Source organism: Pleurodeles waltl, chromosome 3_1 (genome assembly GCF_031143425.1).
Source record: "Pleurodeles waltl isolate 20211129_DDA chromosome 3_1, aPleWal1.hap1.20221129, whole genome shotgun sequence".
Lineage (NCBI taxonomy): Eukaryota > Metazoa > Chordata > Amphibia > Caudata > Salamandridae > Pleurodeles > Pleurodeles waltl.
Window position 1 is genome coordinate 1,116,763,810 of NC_090440.1, and position 24,074 is coordinate 1,116,787,883.

General features: G+C 43.6%; 1 protein-coding gene across 1 annotated transcript in view; it reads right to left on the bottom strand.

The window, feature by feature from the left end:
* The window catches only part of STT3A (STT3 oligosaccharyltransferase complex catalytic subunit A), a 262,701-nt gene that overhangs the window by 176,293 nt on the left and 62,334 nt on the right, over window positions 1–24,074 (bottom strand). Inside the window, exons 4-6 of the mRNA XM_069224404.1 lie at window positions 13,765–13,886; window positions 10,926–11,071; window positions 1,350–1,440 (exon numbers count right to left, since the gene is read on the bottom strand). Coding sequence (XP_069080505.1) covers window positions 1,350–1,440; window positions 10,926–11,071; window positions 13,765–13,886 — 359 coding nt within the window. The remainder of the gene's footprint in view (window positions 1–1,349; window positions 1,441–10,925; window positions 11,072–13,764; window positions 13,887–24,074) is intronic.

Genomic DNA, 24,074 nt, shown 5'->3' on the forward strand with positions numbered 1-24,074 from the left:
CTTTGTTTGTTTCCACTCCACTAATGCCTGTGTTTGAGGCTACAAATAGGTCTCTTAAATCCTGTACCTCTTAGCCACTGACAAACAAGTGCAATGCTGCTGTGGGGATCACAGAAGTGTGTATCACTTCTGAAATCTGAAGGCATTTTGGTGAATTGCTATGCATGGCGTCTCCTACAGATCCTTCCTCAATAGCAAGTGAGTGGCTAATTTTACCCTGGCAGGTGTTGAGCCCTAATACTGCAAGAGACCAGGTAATTCTGTTCGTTAAGAAGTTGAATGCCAATTGAAGCAAGCTACTTCCCTTCTCCCTGTTGCTGTGAGAGGTATGTAGCTTAGCAACTTAGTCGCTTCTTTGGCAACTCTCAGGCAGAATTTTGACCTGGTTGAAGCAGAGTGGATGCTTCTGCCTGTAGTGGATGAAGTAAGGGAGGAGAACTCTAGAAATGTAGGCACAATAACACTGACACAAATTTGACATGGTCAGTCACACCCCCCCCCCCCCCCCCCCACACACACACTTTTAAGCCAATTAAGGGCGATTGGCCTTAAGGGCCCGTGCCTGACAAGGATGAAGTATTTTCACTTTATCTGGTCCCAAACAATCATGCTTTGTTTTTTTCCTGTGTAGCCGTACATGGATGCTTACTGTTTCCACTTTTCTAACATCATGTTTCGTCTCTGTCCAAGCTTGTACTATTTTGGCATCTGCTTCTACAGGCATGCAGATGACATAAATGGTCAGGAAATCTTATCAAAAGATGCATGGAGCAGGTCAATGACTAGATGAGCAACTATTATCTCAACTGACTGGCCATTAAGGATAGGATTGTCTTCAAGGTTTTGTGCATAATACATAGAGCTGTACGTGGACACTTTACTACTTTTATTTGGGACACTCAATTCTTATTTAACCCTTTCCATCTTTATTTGCAACTTTACATTCAATCTCAGATTGAAGGGTGAGAGTACCGAGTTGCCACATTGGTTCCTATCATGTGGAACCTCCTTCCTTAACCCTGTGATATTTAACATATCAGTGATCAGCCTTGTCGATACCTACTATAGCCTTTTTATCTTTTTCTTGAAGATTTTGAGGTTGCTAATCATTCATAACACAACATCACTGGGTGCATGCAAGCTATGGAAAATCCAAACAACATAATAATCTATGTGGATTTGGACTCACATGTGCCATAATGACATTCACGAGACGGCCAATGCTTTAGAATTAGGTTGCAGCCAGTTGAGCATCCATGATAACTAGATACATGGTCATAAATGATGACCTCTTATAATAAAACCACATTTCTGAATTCACAAGTGGGGTGACTGGTTCTGTCACTCACCTTCATTATCATAGGAGCCGGCAACTGATCTGGAGATGTAACCTGGCACTACAGCAATCATGGCAGCTGCTAAAAGACCTGCTCCTGCATCCTGTGGGAAACATAATACAATAATGAATGCACAGATCACATGAAACTAACATTTGTACCCTCAAACCACAGACAGGCAATGGATTGCGTGCCCTGAATTTGGCACCTGTAAGGAAAACAGTATTGAAAATAAAATAACCTTTCTGAAATAAATCAAGGTACACACCTGATCCACTGGCCCTACATGGTGCAGACAGTCACTTATTTGCATAATATTCTATTCTGAATTAGGTAGGAGTGAATCCGTATAGATGTGACACGTATACCTCACAGCCTGCTTTATTTCACCAATATTATTACTATCCTATTCAATTTACAGTCTAACAAATCGCTGACATCCTTAGATCAGTGAGGATTCCTTCTTGAAGCTTCCACTATGCATAAAACCCTGAGACCTTCCCAAGCCAGGGAGAATGTGGGCACGAGGTCAAGTACTGCAACCAGATGTGGCAAAGACTTCAACATTGTGTTCTTGGCATGCACTGTTGGGGGCAGGAGAATCCTGGAGTAAAGCTCCTCTCCCACCTTCTATCCACTACAAAACAGACAAGGAACGAAGAGGTCCGTAGACTTCTGTTGCCCGCACTCGCATGCATACACTCTTGGATGAGAACGTCCAAGGGCAGGCTCCTGCCCGGAGGCGCGGCTTTCTGCTGCCCACGCCATATGCGTTCTCTCTGTGAACATGCACTGCTGCTGCTCACTCTGTACGTGTTCTTTGTGAGCGAGAGTGGCTTCAACTACTCCTAAGACTTGTTCGCTTTGTTGTATGTGCTACAGCTAAATAGAAATTGTTTGAAGAGGAACAGATAATTTCATTCCAGCTGTAATAGACTAGCTTTACATGCAGATTTATTTTAATGATAAGGATTTATACCCTGTCGTAATCCCTCGTTACACAAGTTTATCTTGGTTTGTCAAGTAGTTACCCAAGTTAATATGGCAAATATCCTACTGAGCGTTTTCCTGTTTTGCTAATATTAATATTTGGTCCGCTCCACAGTGCAACAGCATGTAATTAAAAAGATATACTTTACTACAGACAATTTCAGAATTTTCCCAGAATGAAATTAGAATCCCAACCATTACCTTTCTTTACATTTTTAGCTACATATGTCGGAAGGTGCCCCAAACTCAGTTTGCTCTTTATATTTAAAAAAGAAAACCTAAAATCAGCATGACTGCCCAGTCAAGTCTTTAATAATGGCAGCTAGTGTAACCCACAAGTCAGAAGAGTGAATCCAGTCAAAACCCTCTCTGAGCATCATCAAAATAGGTAACGCCAGCACTTGTTATTTACAACACACAGAACCAATGCGAATGGATGCAAGTAGTTCTAGGCAATAATGAAGTTTATTATACTGAAACACTTTATCTGACCTTTCTCACAGTCAGAAAAATACATTCTGGCAAAATGAAAGCTGGTCACTGGTCACATATACTCACCCTGCCAGGTAGGATAATAGTAAGAGAACATTTGCAACCCACTGTAGACTTTGTTATGAATGTAAAAAAACATACTGAAAACAAGGTGAAGAAACTAGTGCTGTTAAAAAAAGAAAATCATTCAGAAGTACATATCTGCTTTCAGGATTACGGAGGAACCACAACTTGGTCTCTGGGCTGTTGCTTTCAAAAGCATCTCAAACCACCACAAATGTACCCTAGTCATACTTGTGATATAAAAGGAACCGCAGGGTTGGTCAAGGGCCACATTTTGTTTCATAAAAAAATTGTCTTCTGTTTGTAGGAAGTTCCTGGGTCTTTGTTTAAGGGGGGCAGGCCTCCCAGGCTTTCGGAGGCACAGCAGCCTACAGGACGAGTCCACCTTGGTGCAGATCGGCAGGAACAGCAGACAGGTTGGCACTGGCTTTGCTTTTGCAGCTCTTGGGTGTCCTCCTTTTTAGGTCAGCTTGAATGTGCTTTCCTAGTGCCAGAGGCTCCCCTAAATACTGCTTTTAGGGGTATTTTGGGGAGCGCAGAGTAGTAGACTATGGGCTACTTACCCTGGGGTTTACTACACCCTGTACATGACCACTTCTTGTGCGAAGTGGGCATAACCCAGTCCCAGAGTTCCTAAATCTGCTAATACCAAGATGGCAGATTTTTTAAAGTTGTGTCCACATCAGGCAGCGCCTTAGGGGTGGGACTGACCTGAGGGGTAGACATACTTCCCCGAATACTAAATTTCCCCCCTGTCCAGGTGCAAATGGGCCCTGGGGTCAGCAACTCTCCTTTGAGTGTTGCCAGATCCGCATACCAAGGGCGGTGGGCTTCCTTGAAGCCCCCCCTGGCTTGGAATGCAGAGTCACGGGTCATCCTGTTGGGTGGGGTATGCAGGTACCTCTCCCAGAGCAGGCTTTGTTTCTGACCGCCCAAGGGCAAAGGCTATCACCCTGGGAAGTCAGATTTGTGTCTGGTGGTGGCAGGCTGGCTAAAACTAGTCATTCCACACAAGGATACTTGGTAGGGTCTCAGGGGGCATCTCAAAGGTGCCTTCTGCGAGCATGTATTAATAAATCTACCACTGGCGTCAGTGACAGTTTATTAATATGAGATGTTTGATACCAAACATCCCTATTTTCACTGAAGCCAACATGTAGCTGGGGAACTCATACTGACCAGCACATGTACTTAAAATGGCTTCCCTGTTCACTCACTATGTCTAGGCTAAGACTCGTCAAAACATAGCAGGGGCATATCTGCTTAAGCCGATATATCCTCACATGTAATACAATGCACCCTGCCTTAGGGCTCTAAAGCCTGCTGTAGGGGTGATGTACATATAATGCATGCAGTGTCAGGGGACATGGCACGCAGAATGTGTGCTATGTCGTGTTTTCAGTTTTAGCTGCACTGCAATGTGCATGTGCTAGGTGAGGGCTCACTAAGGGTGGAACAATAAAGGCTGCATCCCTTGGTGACCCTCTTTGGTAGCCATGCCCTAAGTACCAGGGGGGTACCATTTACTAGGGACTTACAAGGAACCTAAAGGTACTGCCAATTGGGGAACAAGTGCACAGGTTTAGGCTGGGGACCTGGTAGCAGAAACAAAGTGCACTTTCACTCAAAATTGCAAATAGTGAGGGTGACAATGTCAAAAAGGGACACATTCCTAAACTGTATATACACCTAGGAAACAGGGATTCTGAGTAGATACTCAGAGAAACAAAGTGGTGCATGTCCTTTATAAGTAAGAATGTTAGATCCAATTCACAATTTGCATTTTATGCACATAAAATAGTATTACAACAAAAAAAGCAATTCACAAACATATGGGTGGAGATCTCCGCCTCTCCTAGCTTTCCTGTGGTGCAGATCCCTGCATGAGAATAGTATTTTGTAGTAAATGTGGGAAGAACCTAGAACTGGTGGGAAAATGTGGAATATTTACTCAAAAATTGGTGGGTTAAGACAAAATTAAGGAGCTCAGCCCTGGAGTACGTCAAGCATCACACTTGCCCATTCCTGGTGACAACCCATAGGAATTAATGTTAAATTAATTATGTTCTACATTGAAAGTCGCATGCGCACACAAACACACACACACACGGATGATAAAATATTAGGCACGATCAGTGGTTTATTTTTTAATTTGAAAACACTTGAAAAAGTAAACATATAAAAATAACTTTAAAATAATATAAAAAATATTAATTAAAATGTTAATATTTAATGTACTGTAATGTTGTACTGAAAAAAAGGTTTACATTTATATTTTACACAGAAATAAGTCTTATAAAAAAAATATTACATTTTGCTATACATTTACATGGATTGGGGGGGAATCACCACCAACAGGTAAAGGGCTAAGTGATAGTAAATTTACACTAATAAATTCAGATAGAGGAAGTTCCAATTCCTCACAAAAACAGGTGGAGAAATGAAAGGCTACACCCAAGTATAAATCTTCAAACGGAAACCGCGACTAGCAAAAAAAATGGAGTTTTACATCCAGCTGTATGAGTAGCTATACACAGAAGTTAATTTGTCTCGTGTAAATTTAACTTTGTGAATCTCGTCCTATATCACTATAGGTGCAATATCCCCAGTCAATAGTAGATAAATGAAAAATAAAATGGTTTCATATGTTTCATTTTTGATTTGTGTTTTTGGATCATTAGAGAAGTAAGTTAGCTTAGATCAACACTGCTGATACAGGCCACATTTTTTGCATGACATTTTTAAAACTGGTGGATGTGTTGCAGTGATGATGTACTATTTCTGGAACCACGAGACCTATATACTTCAATTTGGTTGCAAAACATAGGTTTTGGGGGACACGCGGTCTCAGACAGAAACTAACTCCTCAGAGCAACCCTTCTGCCATTTTCCAAAATGGCAGCTATATTAGAGGAAGAGACATATATAGCAATTAAACATATAATGGTTCTTAATCCTTTTATGTACACAACCAACAATGTTTATGATCTGATAGTTCACTTTATTTGTTTCGGCAATCACTCCTGGTACACTTGCAGAAGTTGAACATTTAAGAAGAGCATATCGCCAGGTACATCTTTTTTTGAGCACAGGTTTTGCAAGTACATGTACGTGCAAGTTCTGTGGGTAGAGGCTTTAGAAACTTCATAGGTTTTGCACCCCATCAATATCTTCACAACCAAATTCACATGGATGTTTCTCTACATATGCATGATCCAAACATCTACACATCTTCTGATCAAGTAGAACGTTCTTTTAATGTGTCCATGCACAAAATATGACATCGGTGGAAGGCCATTTAGTGGGATTGATCTCTTGAACTCACTGTATCGAAAATCATCAAATGTGTAAGTCAGGACTCGTTTTCCACATACACACAAGGTATTCTTCCAAGTCTTTAAAGTCACATTCTTCTTCTGTCTCAGCAAATCCTTTAGGAAACTTCACAGGTTTAGCAGTTAAAGCTCCAAGCTTTGTTCCAATTTTGCCAATTGTGTCATCACGTGTGCCTTGATAAGAACACTGGGAATCTCTGGGTCACGTTTCTTGCAGAGAAAATGAAGTGGGATTGAGTGTCTTTTCTCGCCTGTTCAATAACTTATCCATAAGTCTGACAATCCTTCACTTATGAACATTGCAACACATCTAAGTAGCACAATAATATCTGTGCCATTTGATAGTACAATGACTCGAATGGAACCATTCCGAAAGGCCCACTCAACAAGTGGCACAACAAGGTCAGCTTCCTCCAATTTGCTGTTAAGATCTTAAACAATATGGCCCATACCTTTTGAATAGAATATCTCTGAAGTCACCAATTCCTTATTGACAATTATTCCACTTGCAATAAGTGGAAATTCAGTGTTCTGTTAAAATCTCCAAGTTCATCTTGTTCGATGTTGATGACCAGAATTTATCAAGTTACACAGGTATGTGTCGAAATTCCTATGCAGGCAAGGTCAATTGTCACACTTGGAGACATTTGTCTGTTTCTCTCACATTCCTTGACAAATATTACAAGCTAACTGTCAAAGACAATGTGCAGTTCTTGCAAGAAGCACACTGATATCTGTAGAATAGTCTGAATGACCTCTCAAAAGTTTTGCATGGATGAAAACTTGACCATTCGTAACTGTGACATAGTTCACAGCAACAGCAGTTTTCAATGTGAACACCTTTTCCAATTGAAATTCTTCAGGTGAAAGTGTTTTTTCGTGCTCTTGTACGAGTTTTTGCTTAACTGGTTTGGTTGCAGCTTCTCCATCAAATAATGCGTTTGTTGGAAAAAGATCATGTGACAGGATGTCCTTGATAAATTCACACCTTTCTTTTCCTACATCCATCTCTCTATGTGCTTGCAAAAGTTGTTGGATGAAACTCTTACTCAGGCAATTAAATCATGAAAGTTTAGCATTAGTGATTATATAACGGCCTTTTCTCTTTCAAAACAAATCTCTCCTGCTTCAGTTCTGCCTATAGTTTTGATCCTTGTTCCAGGACATCTAACACACCTGTCTTATTATACCGTTAGCCACATACTGTTTGGTCACAAGTTGTTTCAAAGGGATTTCCTCGCTTCTGCATGAAATGAAGAAGGCTGTCAATATGTTTATTAGAACGTTCCCCTCTATTCCCCACAAGTTTGTGGTGAGGAACAGTTTCACAATGGTCCATTACTTTTGAATTGGTCATCTCTCTGAAAACATTGCGAACAGAAAGGACTTCATGGTAAACTAGCTGACACTGAGCAACATTCACTTTTATGTGTCTTTACCAACAATTTCCTTGGAGCTTTTCTTTGATCTCTGGATTGTTTGTTCCAGTTTCACATCTGGAGCCTCAGCATTGAAACATCTCTCTCCATCTTTCACCACAAAATGTCTTAGGATTAATTATCTGTAGTGCTACGGTTTTTTCACCTCTAGCTTCTTCACTCTTTCGAAATACCAGGACCCATATCTCGGGTAGTTTATGCAATTGAATTTGTGAAACACCGTAATCAGTGGTTCCACAGTCTTCACGTGCAGCTCCTAATCACCTTTGTGATCAGCATGTACCAAGTTTTTCACTAGAGCGATCATGTATAAAACATTTCCCCAGCACTTGCAAAGTTCTGATTTTAATTCACATTCTTTGACAAACTCAACAAACTTGATTTTCAGGTTTTCAGATCTTGAACTGAGTGTACTGAACATTGCCTGGCTTTGCATTATTTCTTATGAATGAAGTGCACCCAGTGCCTTGTTTACTTCTAAGATAAGATATGCAAAACCTAATTTGCCATTCTTGTTTAGAAAGCATTTCAACGTAATGTTTCTATAGCCTCAGATATGATGAGCATACCCTGTAACGAACATAATGAGTTACGCTTAATATTGACTGGACAGTTTTGTTTCCAAAGATTCCAGCCTCAATAAGTGCATCGTCGATGCCACATTTACAGAGATAACTTTTTGCACACCACATCTTTTGGTCATGTGGAAAATGCCCATCATTAGATAAAGATCATCAAACTTTAGTGGATAACTCATATCAATGTCAGCTACAATATGGAAAAACAACTTTATTGCAGAAAATTGGCAGGATACGCTGGTTTTCAAGCACACATTTTGGACATTATTTAAAGCTGTGTATACTGTTGCGTAGTTTGTGACTGGAGATGGTATTACTGGCAAAAACCCAACCTTCTTCCGTGGGACGGTATAAGGGGAGATCAGAGCAAGAATTTCAGCCCACGGAGGAACTGGCTTTTCTTCATCCTTCAGTTCACACTGAATTAGCTATATGATAAAATCAGTTAAATCAGCTTTGCAGACAGCAGCCCCAGGTAGAAGAAGATCCATGTTCTCAGCTACTTTTAAACTTTCTGGTAGACTGGGATGTGTTGATAGCTTGTACTGATTTTGCACACGTTGGTGAGGCAGTTGGATTATACATTTGCAGCTTTGTTTGTTTTTGCCTACAGCTGACAGCTTGTTTTCCATCAGTTACTTCATTGGTACAGTCTTGAAAAAGCACCATGGCAGTATCATGTGTGCTGGATTATCCAGACAAAGAAGAGCTGACTTCAAAATCAAAATTATGAAGAGCAGCAATTGTAAATTATTTCCTGGAAAAGTGATTTGGAATTGGTATCCTGTTGGATTCACAAGATTTTACAGCATGAGTTGATAATAAGTTCCTGCTCCCTACTATGCCATTATAACTTTTTGATACACCAATCCTATTCATAGAAGTGATTAGCTCTCTATTTTTGCACTTGTCATAGATTGCGTGGGCATATGTAGCAGAGTTTTCTTTTTGCCGTGATGAAATTTAAAATAATGTTTTGGAAAAGGCAGTACATTTGCACAGCATCAGCCTGTTGGTTTGTGGAATTGTCTTCCACTTCACCTCTTATATCTTCAAAGCCATCATCAATGTTTTCGGCTTCTGTTCTGAACTCAAGAACTTAAGCTTTGTAAAAGTTCTACTTTTCTGATATTAACCGAAGTAAAAAATGTTAACACAACATCAGGAATTCTTATTGATTTCCATGATCTGTGGCGCTGTGGGGAATCATAATTTGCCAGTAAGTCCAAAATCTAAATCTTTCAGGACGTTTCTTAAAATGGTTCCTGCTGATTTTACTGCATACTGTTATCTTATTTTGGCAGCAAGAACTTCAGGAGTCAAATCAGCTGAGAACACTAAGTGTTTCCTTTTTGTTTTTTTTTGTTAGACTGACAAAAACGAATTCTGTCATTGTACACTCTCACCAGAAAAATCTTAATTTCATTATTATGGATCAATACAGTTTCATCAATGTTGACCGTTATTTCTCTGATCTCACCGAGTGTGAACTCAAGAGTGGCTTTAAAACTTCATTTGGTTTTTCAAAAAGTGCAAACTTTATTGAAGGCTGGCAGTTGCACTGCTTCTGGAAGCTCACTGTACATTCATATTTTTGAATGTTTGCATGCATGCAGTCTGGGTGGGCTTACAAATCTGCTGCAAATACATTCACCTCATTGTTCAGATCAGCTACTCTGCTGAAAACAAGCTGCAGATAAAAATAGGTTTGCCCTTTGAGACTCACATACTCTGTACTTTGTTCTTTCATCAGTCCCTTTGGCCCTTTTTCTGGCTAAACCACAGATAACACACAGAAAATCCTCTTGTTGGAGGTGGACGAGGGGTAGCCATTGATCTTTTAAGTGGATGGCCATCACGTTTGGTTGTCAACGCCTTCTCAGAAGATTCCGATTCTTGTTGTGATTCACTGGTTTCTGCAATTTTTCGACTGATTTTTTTCCAGGAAATGTTTCAAGACATGTAGCACTTATTGTTACAATGTCATAATATTTGATCCTCTTCACCCATTAGTTTCAATCTTTTGTGAACTTCATCTTTCTGTGTTTCTGCAGCATCTCAAACTCTCTTCTGTTCAGCTGCAGTTTATGTTAGTTTTTCTTTCGGATTAGTTTGGCACATTTTTCTTTGTTGAAGTCCTCAGATTTTGTAGTTAGCATCACTCTGTCAGGAGGTAAAGATCCTCTGCTACCACCTGCTTCGCTCATTTTTACGAATCTGAATCAATGGAAAACCTGAAACAAAAACAATTTTAAAATAAATTACCAACACGATGGCTAAAACACATTACAGAGCTGCCATTCTGGAAAATGGCGGAAGGGTTGCTCTGAGGAGTTATTATCTGTCTCTATAAGACTACTTGACCCCTAAAACCTATGTTTTGACACCAAAATGAAGTACATAAGTGTCATGGTTCCTGAAATATTACATCATCACTGCAACACATCCGTCTTTTTAAAAATGTCATTTGGTGGAGGGGGGGAGGGGGGTTGTTCAGAATGCATTAGAAATGTATACTAAAGCTAAATTACTTCTATAATGATACAAAACACAAATCAAAAATGAAACTTTCTGGAGAACAATTTTGTAGTGAGGTTTTCGAGAGACAAAGGCTACTCACTGCAAATGCATCTCAGATGTAAACGGCATGCAAGATAGGATGGGAAGGGGTAAAAATGAGCTTTGTTTTACCTTGAGTTCTTTAGTCAGGTGGTACGTGACTATTGTGGTGAAGGATGAGAAGAGCGGAGCCAGGAACACACAAACATTCCTGATATCAATACTAATGTGGAAGAAATTGAGAACATGGTATAATGCAGCAGATGTGATCATCAAACCTGTAATACAAAAAACATGAGCAACAGAGTTATGACTACAGATGGAGGCTCTCCATTGCCATGGCTAGCATTTTCAGAAAACAGGGTCACATCTGTCAGCACTTACAAAGGCTGGCAGCTCAAATCTAAAACACAATTTCTCCTCTGGCAGTCTACTGCAATCCTAGGAAAGGATATACAGTCTTTAAGGGAAACGAATTGTGGGAAGTCTCTCAATTTTGCCTTGAAACTACATAAAAATACAAAACTGTTATTCATGGCATCTCATCAAAAGATTGGAATTTACATTTAGGACTGCACAGCACACAAAAGTGCACATTATTTTACAAATATTCTAAACATTTAAGAAATATTCAGTTTTATAAGTGAACATAGAAAGACAAACACATACCATACATTTTAAAGAATTCAAAGTTCTAATTTGCAAGTTAAGATGCCAGGCTTTTAAAATGAAATCTAAACCAAAACAGAGTGCAAGACAACATTATATGCAGTATCACCCAAAACAATCTTGAGACCCAAAGAAACCTTGACAGTGTAAGACTATATTGAATTAAAAACCAGTTTTTTTCCAAATGATTTAATGTGCACAATAAATTACTGGGTTGTTGTAAAGTCATTGAAAAATACAGCACCAACTGATTCATAAAAATAAAATGTACAATTGTAAACTGTTGTGACACAAACAAAATTACTTCAAACAAAAGAGACAATTTTATAAAGTTCCTTAGAATACACAGAACTACAGAACTGACTGATGCAATAACACCCAATGCATAGGCACCACAGAAGCATATTGTTTTGGAGGGGAATTGAGGTTTTCCCTAACTGCCCATCAAGTTAATTAAAAGAGGCTGAGTGGAGTGGGAGATTATTTTCTTGACATTTAAGAAGTGATTTCTATTTAAGGTACGAAGAATATAAAAAATAAATAATAAAAACAAAAAAAAAAGTTCATAACGGATTGACCTAGCTAGAACAGTATAGTCTTAACAGCAGCAAAGTAGTTTGCTTTGTGGTAGCAAGCTTAAGTGGTTCTCTGTATGAATGTGAAGTAAAAAAGCACTAACAGGCTTTTTCAGAGACAGGTCCGGAGAAGAAGAAAGGACAGATGGAGGATCAGATGAAGATGAAATGCACAAAAAACGGTGAAAGGGGCTATGTTTATTGAAGTGGTGAAAAACAATCTGTGTTTTCCGTTTAAATGTGATATCAACCTCCCCAAAACAAAACTAGCACGAGCCCAGAGTTCCTGTAAACCGCGTTAGGATGACAAATGCAGTAAGAACCTCCAGGCTAAGTCCCTTGCTCTCGTTTATCAAGGTATGGCACTGTGGCTCATGACAATTAAAACAGTCACTTAGGCAGCAAATTAACAGTTTGTTCAGTTGAAGAATTTTCTTCTTGATGGCTTTGATTTAAGGGTAACTATTTAAGCTGGTTACATATCCAGTGCTTTGCTACGATCTCTGGAACATGCTGGATTGGTTTTGCACACTAAAGAAGGGCTAATCTTCTCTGCCTTTTCTATTTTGACTATTCTTTGCCTCTGATAGTATAAGTACGACTCTACATGCCAGAGTTTGCATCTTGAGCTAAGTTACACACAAGCAGCCCTCAGACAGCTCTTATGAGAGCTATTAATGAATAAGTATCTCGCACTGAGATCCTCAGCCTCCAGTAAATCCGGAGTGATTTAGTCTTCAGCAGGTGTCTGCCATCCGAATAGGGCTTAACATAGAAAACAATAACTACTTCTTCACTGTCCTAATCACAATAAATTTGCTACACTATTTGCATACAACAAAAAAAGTGAATCAGTAACTCTCCTGTGTGCCTGACATACTGCAGTCAGGGACATGGACAGACCGAAACACTGCTGTGGGTCTCTGCTTAAATCTCAACGTGGTAGACATCCTGCACGCAGTTTAGTTCTAAGGGATGATGCAGCAATGAATCCTGACAACCAGAAGCACACAATGGAATTGGTCAGTGAAAAGCCTACTACATTTTAATGAGCAGTGGCAGTACTTGAAATAAATATTGAATAACGGTTTCAATTTTTTTTCAAAAAGACATTACCATTAGTCGGCTTTTTTATTTGAGACATTCAACACAAGCGCAAATTCAGTTAACAAAACTAACGGGGCGGAAATGACAAATTCTCCTGTTCACTTAAAAAAAATAAAAATAAAAAAATAAAAAAGTGCAATGCCCCATATGAAAAAAACAGGACTTTCTAAATGAGAAACGCATCTCACTATACATGGGAGCATAACGCTAGGGAAACAATATTTTCCACATAACTATCAACGGAATTTTTTGTGCACTGGCAAGGACACATTTTGTTTAACAAAACGTGACCTGACGCTTAAAGGGTGCATGTGGAACCATTCTCAAGATTACTACATCTACACAACTGTTCACGAATTCCAGCAGCAAAAGGTGGGTTCTAACCATAACCCCACGTGTGGCAGTATTTAAAGAACTATCGCCAGCAACTCTGTTAAAAACTAAATCACAAACGTATACCAACTTTTTTACATATAGGTTGCCATTCCAGTGTGTAGTATTCGAATTACAAAACTACCCATTCAAGTGTAAAAATTATGGCTCATGGTGCTTATAAACATAAATATCATTTATGCTTCTTCAACTCTGGCACACATTCACACTAAGATTTTGGAGGTTACCTGGATAAATAGTTCCACCAATGATCCTTCCTAGAGGGTACCAGGCCCGATCATCAAACCAGTTATGAAACTTATAAAATCCTTCTTCTGTCAGAAAGCGGGTGGTGCGATAATTGAAATAGCTGTAATAGAAATAAATACATGCAAATTTATAATTGTGATAACCCTCAATGCCAATCACAATCCTCGTCATTCTACTATGCCACTGATGTCATGATCTTTGCTGTTTCTAGTCAGCATTTATCTCAGTTTAATTTCAAATTTAGATTTTTCGGATTGTGTGTGTTCTTTTATTTGAGCAACATGAATATATTAACTATAAAAGCTATAAATTGTCAGGCCTTGATTCTCATGATGTTGGCTGACCAATCAGATTTTGTGGTGTACACACATAAATGTTCAGCATTTTAATTTTCTCACCAATGTGTCATACACAAAATGCATTCAAGTTACACTATGTATTGAAAACTTTTGACAGATTACAAAGTAATGTTTTCTTGCAAGGATCAAGCACTAGACAGATTTACAGACCTGATACATATTAAGGCGTTAGAAGTATTGTACGATTTGACATATGAGCTTTACTAACAGTGAGATACTGTTTCAATGATGGATAAAAGGACAAAAGGGAACTTCTTGCATGCCTGAGGGATCGTGGCCAGGACGCTTAGGAAACATGGCACCCAGCATGTACGCTCCAATGATCGATGAGCCGGCACAGTGCCAATCGGTGTTTCTCGGGATTTGCCGACCACATCTTCCGGTCAAAGATACTGCAAAGAGGCAGCTGGTAGGACCGGCAGCCGTAGGGATGGTATTAATCCGCTACACTGTGCGGACGCTGCCAACAAGCCATGTGCCAAAGATGGAGGTTGGACCGTGCCCGTGACACAGCCTGGAGGTTGGGAACCCTGCTGTGGTCACCCAGGACACCTGCACAATGGACTTTGGGTAAGCGGCATCAACCTGGTGTCTTCCTAAATCCATCCCTCCCCTCCAGACGGCATCTATTGAGCAGCAGAAGAGCTGTGAAGACTCAACTCACCCAGAGAGCCACCAGATTAGGGCTGTGAGTTGGTAAGCCAGGGTGGCCGTCTCTCCCTGTCTTTGGACCACTCCTCTACCACAAGACAGACCACATCCAGGAGGGGTCTGGAGATAGGCTGCTTTACAGCAGGCACAGTAACCTACTAGCCAGGTTAGAAAACCCTTGCTTCTGAGGCTCGGGCCCAGACCCATGGGGAAGGACAAAGGTTTCACAGAGTCCGATATCAATCGCCTGAATAAATATGCCTTTCGGAGTGCTGGAGGGTCCAGTGGTGCGGACCATCTGGCCGACACAGAGGGTGCAGTCATAGAAGACCAGGGCCCCACATGCAAGGAACTGTTCAGGCCTTCAGGGCCGACCTTGAGATGACAACTGACATGGTGGATATCACTTTGATCCGAGCAGACGTGGGGAAGGTAGTGGACTGTGTATCTACTGCGGAGGAACTCTGCAAGACCAGGCCAGCTTCATCACGATCCTGAATACGAAAGTTTGCCAACTTAAAGCGATTACTCAACAGCACCATGCCAGGGCTGAAGAAACAGAAGGCAGATCCTGTGGCAATAAGGTCCACTTCATGGGGGATAATGGGATAAGCAGAAGGAACGGATGTGGTGAAATTCATCTTAGAATTCCTACCCACTAGAGTGAATACCAGAGATTTCCCCCCCTGTTTGCGGTGGAGCTGGCTCACAAAGTTCCTTGAACGCCGCCAGAGTGAGGGACCTGTCCGAGGTTGATAACTACCTGATTTTACAACTTCAATGAAAGAGATGCTGTACTTCGTGCAGTCCAGCGTACAAGGCCCTCTTCTCTATGAAAATCACAAAGTTTGCAACACTAGGGAAACACCTAACCTCCGCTACTTTGTCTTATTTTAAGAAAAATGCAGGGACTGTGTCGTCGGAGGCTGTGACCTGTGAAGTCTATAAGGCTGTGCTAAGGGGTGTCTGATACCAAACATTACCTGCAAAAGGCGAGAAAGACAATGGGACTGATAGATTCGGAAGGAGAAAATACCCTGAAGCTGTATCCCACAAGCCTGCACTGCATCACCTCCATCAGGGAAGAGAAAAGAAACATGGTGGAAGACAGGGCAAGGGCCTAATACTGGTTCAAACATTATTAGCTGTACGAACTGGGTAACATAGATGGGAAACTTGGCCTAGCTGGCAAGATGGGAGGAGGGAAGGTGCTGGAAACCCAAAGTATTAAACGGGGAGGGGTGCTGGTAAGAACAGCAGAATAAATCTCCAACACGTTTGTGCACATCTTGCAGAGCTTTGTAAACTCAGGGCGGACCTGCCCAGAACAGACCTGCAAACTCCAACACTAGCTCGGTCGAAACGACTCAATAGCCCTTGATCAGCCTTGAGGAGATTCAAGAGGCAAACCAGCAACTCTGGAGAGGGAAGATCCCGGGGCCGAATGGCTCCTCTCCACACACACACACACACCTACCACCCCCAGAAGCCCGAGTTCTATAGTTGTGTGGTCCCCTTGGTGGCTGACCCAATAGGATGAATGCTGTATGCAGGAAGGAAGTGGGTATCTACCCCAGAATCTGAGAACTGCCATAAGATCCACAAGTATGTTAAGCCTAAAGAAAAATCTGCCTCTTATAGGCTGATCACTCTATTTAACTATGAAGTTAAAATAACAGAAACGGTTCTGGTCAACCGACTGACGTAACTGATTGATAAACTGGTGACTCCAGATCAATTGGGTTTTATGACCATGCACTCCACTCATCATAACATGCAGCGGCTCTTTGCGTGCCTGGCAAGGAGGCAGGCCTCCTGGAAGTGGCTGTGCTGCTGGCCCTTTGACTAGGTTGCGGAGGATTTCCTGTGGTCGATTCTGGACAAGACAGGGTTTGGAGGCGAGTCTGTGTTCTGGATACAGTTGCTGTATAGAGACAATGGCCTGAGTTCGGTAAACGGGTCACTCTCTAAACAGTTTGCCCGGGGCAAGGGACGAGGCAAGGATACTTGCTCTCCACCCCTGTTATTTGCCCTGGAACCCCAGGCCTGCTGGGTGTGCACTGACGCTCACATTCGCAGACTGCAGTGGCCTCTGAAATGGGAGTATATCATCTCAATTTGCATGGATGACATGCTCCTTTATTAGGCTGATCCACACGTAACAGCAGATACTCAGGGATCGGCATCAATTGTCAGAAATCAGTGTTGTTTCCACTTGACCTGATAGTCACCACTGCCGAAAGGTCCTGCCCCCTTAATATGGCCTACGGAGGCTTTCCAGGACCTGGGTGTCTATGTTATGTGGGATCCTCAAATAATTCCTGTAAAGAAATGGCTCCCTGTTGCAGTTACCCCCCCACTTTTTGCCTGATACTGATGCTGACTTGACTGAGAAGTGTGCCGGGACATAGCATAGCATCAGCAAAGGCAAAAAGTCAGGGGGTAACCATGCCAAGGAGGCATTTCCTTACACAACCCCCCCCCCCCCCCCCAAACGAAAGAGGATGAGACTAACCTTTCCCAAGAGAGTCTTCATTTTCTAAGTGGAAGAACCTGGAAAGGCCATCTGCATTGGCATGGGCAGTCCCAGGTCTGTGTTCCACTATAAAGTCCATTCCCTGTAGGGAGATGGACCACCTCAACAGTTTTGGATTTTCACCTTTCATTTGCATCAGCCATCTGAGAGGTCTGTGGTCCGTCTGAACTAGGAAGTGAGTACCAAAGAAGTATGGTCTCAGCTTCTTCAGGGACCAAACCACAGCAAAGGCCTCCCTCTAAATGGCACTCCAACGCTGCTCCCTGGGGAGTAACCTCCTGCTAATGAAAGCAACAGGCTGGTCAAGGCCATCATCATTTGTTTGGGACAAAACTGCCCCTATCCCATGTTAAGAGGCATCTGTTTGCACAATGAATTGCTTGGAGTAATCTGGAGCTTTTAGAACTGGTGCTGTGCACATAGCTTGCTTCAGGGTGTCAAAGGCCTGTTGGCATTCTACAGTCCAGTTTACTTTCTTGGGCATTTTCTTGGAGGTGAGTTCTGTCACAATGGATCCATATCCCTTCACAAACCTCCTATAGTACCCAGTCAAGCCAAGGAATGCCCTGACTTGAGTCTGGGTTTTTGGAGCTGCCCAGTCCAGAATAGTCTGGATCTTAGGCTGTAGTGGCTGAACTTGGCCTCCACCTACAAGGTGTCCCAAGTAAACCACAGTTCCCTGCCCTATCTGGCATTTGGATGCCTTGATAGAGAGGCCTGAAGATTGCAGAGCCTTCAAAACCTTTTTCAGGTGGACCAGGTGATCCTGCCAGGTGGAGCTGAAGACAGCAATATCATCAAGATAAGCTGCACTAAAGGATTCCAACCCAGCAAGGACTTGATTCACCAACCTTTGGAAGGTGGCAGGGGCATTCTTTAAACCAAAGGGCATAACAGTGAACTGATAATGCCCATCAGGTGTGGAGAATGCTGTCTTTTCTTTTGCTCCAGGGGCCATTTTGATTTGCCAGTACCCTGCTGTTAAGTCAAAGGTACTTAAGAATTTGGCAGCCCCTAATTTGTCTATTAGCTCATCAGCTCTAGGAATGGGATGAGCATCTGTCTTGGTGACAGAGTTGAGACCTCTGTAGTCCACACAAAACCTCATCTCTCTCTTTCCTTCTTTGGTGTGAGGTTTGGGGACTAAGCCCACTGGGCTAGCCCAGGGGCTGTCAGAGTACTCAATTACTCCCAATTCCAGCATCTTGTGGACTTCCACCTTGATGCTTTCCTTAACTTGGTCAGACTGTCTAAATATTTTGTTTTTGACAGGCATGCTGTCTCCTGTGTCCACATCATGGGTACACAGGTGTGTCTGACCAGGGGTTAGGGAAAAGAGTTCAGCAAACTGCTGCAGGACCTTCCTACAGTCAGACTGCTGTTGGCTAGAGAGGGTGTCTGAGTAGATCACTCCATCCACTGAGCCATCTTTAGGGTCTGATGAGAGGAGATCAGGGAGAGGTTCACTCTCAGCTTCCTGGTCCTCATCTGTTACCATCAACAGATTTACATCAGCCCTGTCATGGAAGAGCTTAAGGCGGTTCACATGGATCACCCTCTTGGGGCTCCTGCTTGTGCCCAGGTCCACCAGGTAGGTGACCTGACTCTTCCTTTCTAGTACTGGGTAAGGGCCACTCCATTTGTCCTGAAGTGCCCTGGGAGCCACAGGATCCAGAACCCAGACTTTCTGCCCTGGTTGAAATTCAACCAGTGCAGCCTTTTGGTCATACCACAACTTCTGGAGTTGTTGGCTGGCCTCAAGGTTTTTACTTGCCTTTTCCATGTACTCTGCCATCCTTGAGCGAAGGCCAAGTACATAGTCCACATGTAGGAAGTTGGCTCTGTATGTGCTATTTCAAAGTAAGGAATAGCATGCACAGAGTCCAAGGGTTCCCCTTAGAGGTAAAATAGTGGTAAAAATAGATAATACTAATGCTCTATTTTGTGGTAGTGTGGTCGAGCAGTAGGCTTATCCAAGGAGTAGTGTTAAGCATTTGTTGTACATACACATAGACAATAAATGAGGTACACACACTCAGAGACAAATCCAGCCAATAGGTTTTTGTATAGAAAAATATCTTTTCTTAGTTTATTTTAAGAACCACAGGTTCAAATTCTACATGTAATATCTCATTCGAAAGGTATTGCAGGTAAGTACTTTAGGAACTTCAAATCATAAAAATTGCATGTATACTTTACAAGTTATTGACAAATAGCTGTTTTAAAAGTGGACACTTAGTGCAATTTTCACAGTTCCTGGGGGAGGTAAGTTTTTGTTAGTTTTACCAGGTAAGTACGACACTTACAGGGTTCAGTTCTTGGTCCAAGGTAGCCCACCGTTGGGGGTTCAGAGCAACCCCAAAGTCACCACACCAGCAGCTCAGGGCCGGTCAGGTGCAGAGTTCAAAGTGGTGCCCAAAACACATAGGCTAGAATGGAGAGAAGGGGGTGCCCCGGTTCCGGTCTGCTTGCAGGTAAGTACCCGCGTCTTCGGAGGGCAGACCAGGGGGGTTTTGTAGGGCACCGGGGGGGACACAAGCCCACACAGAAATTTCACCCTCAGCAGCGCGGGGGCGGCCGGGTGCAGTGTAGAAACCAGCGTCGGGTTTGTAATGGAAGTCAATGGGAGATCTAGGGATCTCTTCAGCGCTGCAGGCAGGCAAGGGGGGGGTTCCTCGGGGAAACCTCCACTTGGTCAAGGGAGAGGGACTCCTGGGGGTCACTCCTCCAGTGAAAGTCCGGTCCTTCAGGTCCTGGGGGCTGCGGGTGCAGGGTCTCTCCCAGGCGTCGGGACTTTAGGTTCAAAGAGTCGCGGTCAGGGGAAGCCTCGGGATTCCCTCTGCAGGCGGCGCTGTGGGGGCTCAGGGGGGACAGGTTTTGGTACTCACAGTATCAGAGTAGTCCTGGGGTCCCTCCTGAGGCGTCGGATCTCCACCAGCCGAGTCGGGGTCGCCGGGTGCAGTGTTGCAAGTCTCACGCTTCTTGCGGGGAGCTTGCAGGGTTCTTTCAAAGCTGCTGGAAACAAAGTTGCAGCTTTTCTTGGAGCAGGTCCGCTGTCCTCGGGAGTTTCTTGTCTTTTCGAAGCAGGGGCAGTCCTCAGAGGATGTCGAGGTCGCTGGTCCCTTCGGAAGGCGTCGCTGGAGCAGGATCTTTGGAAGGCAGGAGACAGGCCGGTGAGTTTCTGGAGCCAAGGCAGTTGTCGTCTTCTGGTCTTCCGCTGCAGGGGTTTTCAGCTGGGCAGTCCTTCTTCTTGTAGTTGCAGGAATCTAATTTTCTAGGGTTCAGGGTAGCCCTTAAATACTAAATTTAAGGGCGTGTTTAGGTCTGGGGGGTTAGTAGCCAATGGCTACTAGCCCTGAGGGTGGGTACACCCTCTTTGTGCCTCCTCCCAAGGGGAGGGGGTCACAATCCTAACCCTATTGGGGGAATCCTCCATCTGCAAGATGGAGGATTTCTAAAAGTCAGAGTCACCTCAGCTCAGGACACCTTAGGGGCTGTCCTGACTGGCCAGTGACTCCTCCTTGTTTTTCTCATTATTTTCTCCGGCCTTGCCGCCAAAAGTGGGGCCTGGCCGGAGGGGGCGGGCAACTCCACTAGCTGGAGTGTCCTGCTGGGTTGGCACAAAGGAGGTGAGCCTTTGAGGCTCACCGCCAGGTGTGACAATTCCTGCCTGGGGGAGGTGTTAGCATCTCCACCCAGTGCAGGCTTTGTTACTGGCCTCAGAGTGACAAAGGCACTCTCCCCATGGGGCCAGCAACATGTCTCGGTTTGTGGCAGGCTGCTAAAACTAGTCAGCCTACACAGATAGTCGGTTAAGTTTCAGGGGGCACCTCTAAGGTGCCCTCTGGGGTGTATTTTACAATAAAATGTACACTGGCATCAGTGTGCATTTATTGTGCTGAGAAGTTTGATACCAAACTTCCCAGTTTTCAGTGTAGCCATTATGGTGCTGTGGAGTTCGTGTTTGACAAACTCCCAGACCATATACTCTTATGGCTACCCTGCACTTACAATGTCTAAGGTTTTGTTTAGACACTGTAGGGGTACCATGCTCATGCACTGGTACCCTCACCTATGGTATAGTGCACCCTGCCTTAGGGCTGTAAGGCCTGCTAGAGGGGTGTCTTACCTATACTGCATAGGCAGTGAGAGGCTGGCATGGCACCCTGAGGGGAGTGCCATGTCGACTTACTCGTTTTGTCCTCACTAGCACACACAAGCTGGCAAGCAGTGTGTCTGTGCTGAGTGAGAGGTCTCCAGGGTGGCATAAGACATGCTGCAGCCCTTAGAGACCTTCCTTGGCATCAGGGCCCTTGGTACTAGAAGTACCAGTTACAAGGGACTTATCTGGATGCCAGGGTCTGCCAATTGTGGATACAAAAGTACAGGTTAGGGAAAGAACACTGGTGCTGGGGCCTGGTTAGCAGGCCTCAGCACACTTTCAATTGTAAACATAGCATCAGCAAAGGCAAAAAGTCAGGGGGCAACCATGCCAAGGAGGCATTTCCTTACAACTATGTCTTGTTTAGGCTCATGAAGAGGTCTCTCCCAGCCTTCTTTAACAAGAGCAAGTGGTCCCCTTACAGGGTGGCCAAACAGAAGTTCAAAGGGTGAGAATCCTACTCCCTTCTGAGGCACCCCTCTGTAAGCGAAAAGCAGACATGGCAAGAGGACATCCCATCTCCTTTTGAGTTTTTCTGGGAGCCCCATGATCATGCCCTTTAATGTCTTGTTGAATCTCTCAACAAGGCCATTAGTTTGTGGATGATATGGTGTAGTGAACTTGTAAGTCACTCCACACTCATTCCACATGTGTTTTAGGTATGCTGACATGAAGTTGGTACCTCTGTCAGACGCCACCTCCTTAGGGAAGCGCACTCTGGTAAAGATACCAATGAGGGCCTTGGCTACTGCAGGGGCAGTAGTCGACCTAAGGGGAATAGCTTCAGGATACCTAGTAGCATGATCCACTACTACTAGGATGTACATATTTCCTGAGGCTGTGGGAGGTTCTAGTGGACCAACTATGTCCACACCCACTCTTTCAAAGGGGACCCCCACCACTGGAAGTGGAATGAGGGGGGCCTTTGGATGCCTACCTGTCTTACCACTGGCTTGACAGGTGGGGCAGGAGAGGCAAAACTCCTTAACTTTCTGGGACATATTGGGCCAGTAGAAGTGGTTGACTAACCTCTCCCACGTCTTGGTTTGTCCCAAATTCCCAGCAAGGTGAATATCATGGGCTAAGGTCAGAATAAACTCTCTGAAACTCTGAGGCACTACCACTCTCCTAGTGGCACCAGGTTTGGGATCTCTTGCCTCAGTGTACAGGAGTCCATCTTCCCAATAGACCCTATGCGTTCCATTTTGCTTGCCATTGGACTCTTCAGCAGCTTGCTGCCTAAGGCCTTCAAGAGAGGGACAGGTTTCTTGTCCCTTACACAACTCTTCCCTTGAGGGTCCCCCTGGGCCTAAGAGCTCAACCTGATAAGGTTCCAGCTCCATAGGCTCAGTTCCCTCAGAGGGCAGAACTTCTTCCTGAGAAGAGAGGTTCTCTTTTTCTTGTTGTGTTGCAGCTGGTTTCCCAGCTGACTTTCCTTTTCTCTTGGTAGGCTGGGCCTTTCTTCCAGACTCCAGCTCTACTTTTTCACCCTGTGCCTTGCACTATGCCCTTGTCTTGACACACACCAGTTCAGGGATACCCAGCATGGCTGCATGGGTTTTCAGTTCTACCTCAGCCCATGCTGAGGACTCCAGGTCATTTCCAAGCAAACAGTCTACTGGGATATTTGAGGAGACCACCACCTGTTTCAGGCCATTGCCCCTCCCCACTCTAAAGTTACCATAGCCATGGGATGTACTTTAGTCTGATTGTCAGCATTGGTGACTGGATAAGTTTGTCCAGCCAGGTATTAGCCAGGGGAAACCAGTTTCTCTGTCACCATGGTGACACTGGCACCTGTATCCCTCAGGCCCTATACACTTGTCCCATTAATTAAGAGCTGCTGCCTGTATTTTTGCATGTTAGGGGGCAAGGCAGCCAGTGTGGCTAAATCCACCCCACCCTCAGAGACTAATGTAGCTTCAGTGTGACACCTGATTTGCTCTGGGCACACTGTTGATCCCACTTGGAGACTGGCCATTCCAGTTTTAGCTGGATGGGAGTTAGAAGTGGTATCTTTCTTGGGACAGGCCTTGTCTCCAGTTTGGTGTCCAGACTGACTACAGCTACGACACCAGGCCTTTTTGGGATCAAAGTTTTTACCCTTGTACCCAGAATTGTTTTGTGAAGAGGCTCTGGGCCCACCCTCCTGTGCAGGTTTTTGGGGGCCTGTAGAAGACTCTTTACTATTTTTGTTTTTGGCTGTCTCACCACCTTTCCCCTGGGGAGGTTTTGTGACCCCTTTCTTTTGGTCACCCCCTGTGGAAGTTTTGGACACCCTAGTCTTGACCCAATGGTCCGCCTTCTTTCCCAATTCTTGGGGAGAAATTGGTCCTAGGTCTACCAGATGCTGATGCAGTTTATCATTGAAACAATTACTTAATAGGTGTTCTTTCACAAATAAATTGTACAGCCCATCATAATTACTTACATCACTGCCTTGAATCCAACCATCTAGTGTTTTTACTGAGTAGTCTACAAAGTCAACCCAGGTCTGGCTCGAGGATTTTTGAGCCCCCCTGAATCTAATCCTATACTCCTCAGTGGAGAATCCAAAGCCCTCAATCAGGGTACCCTTCA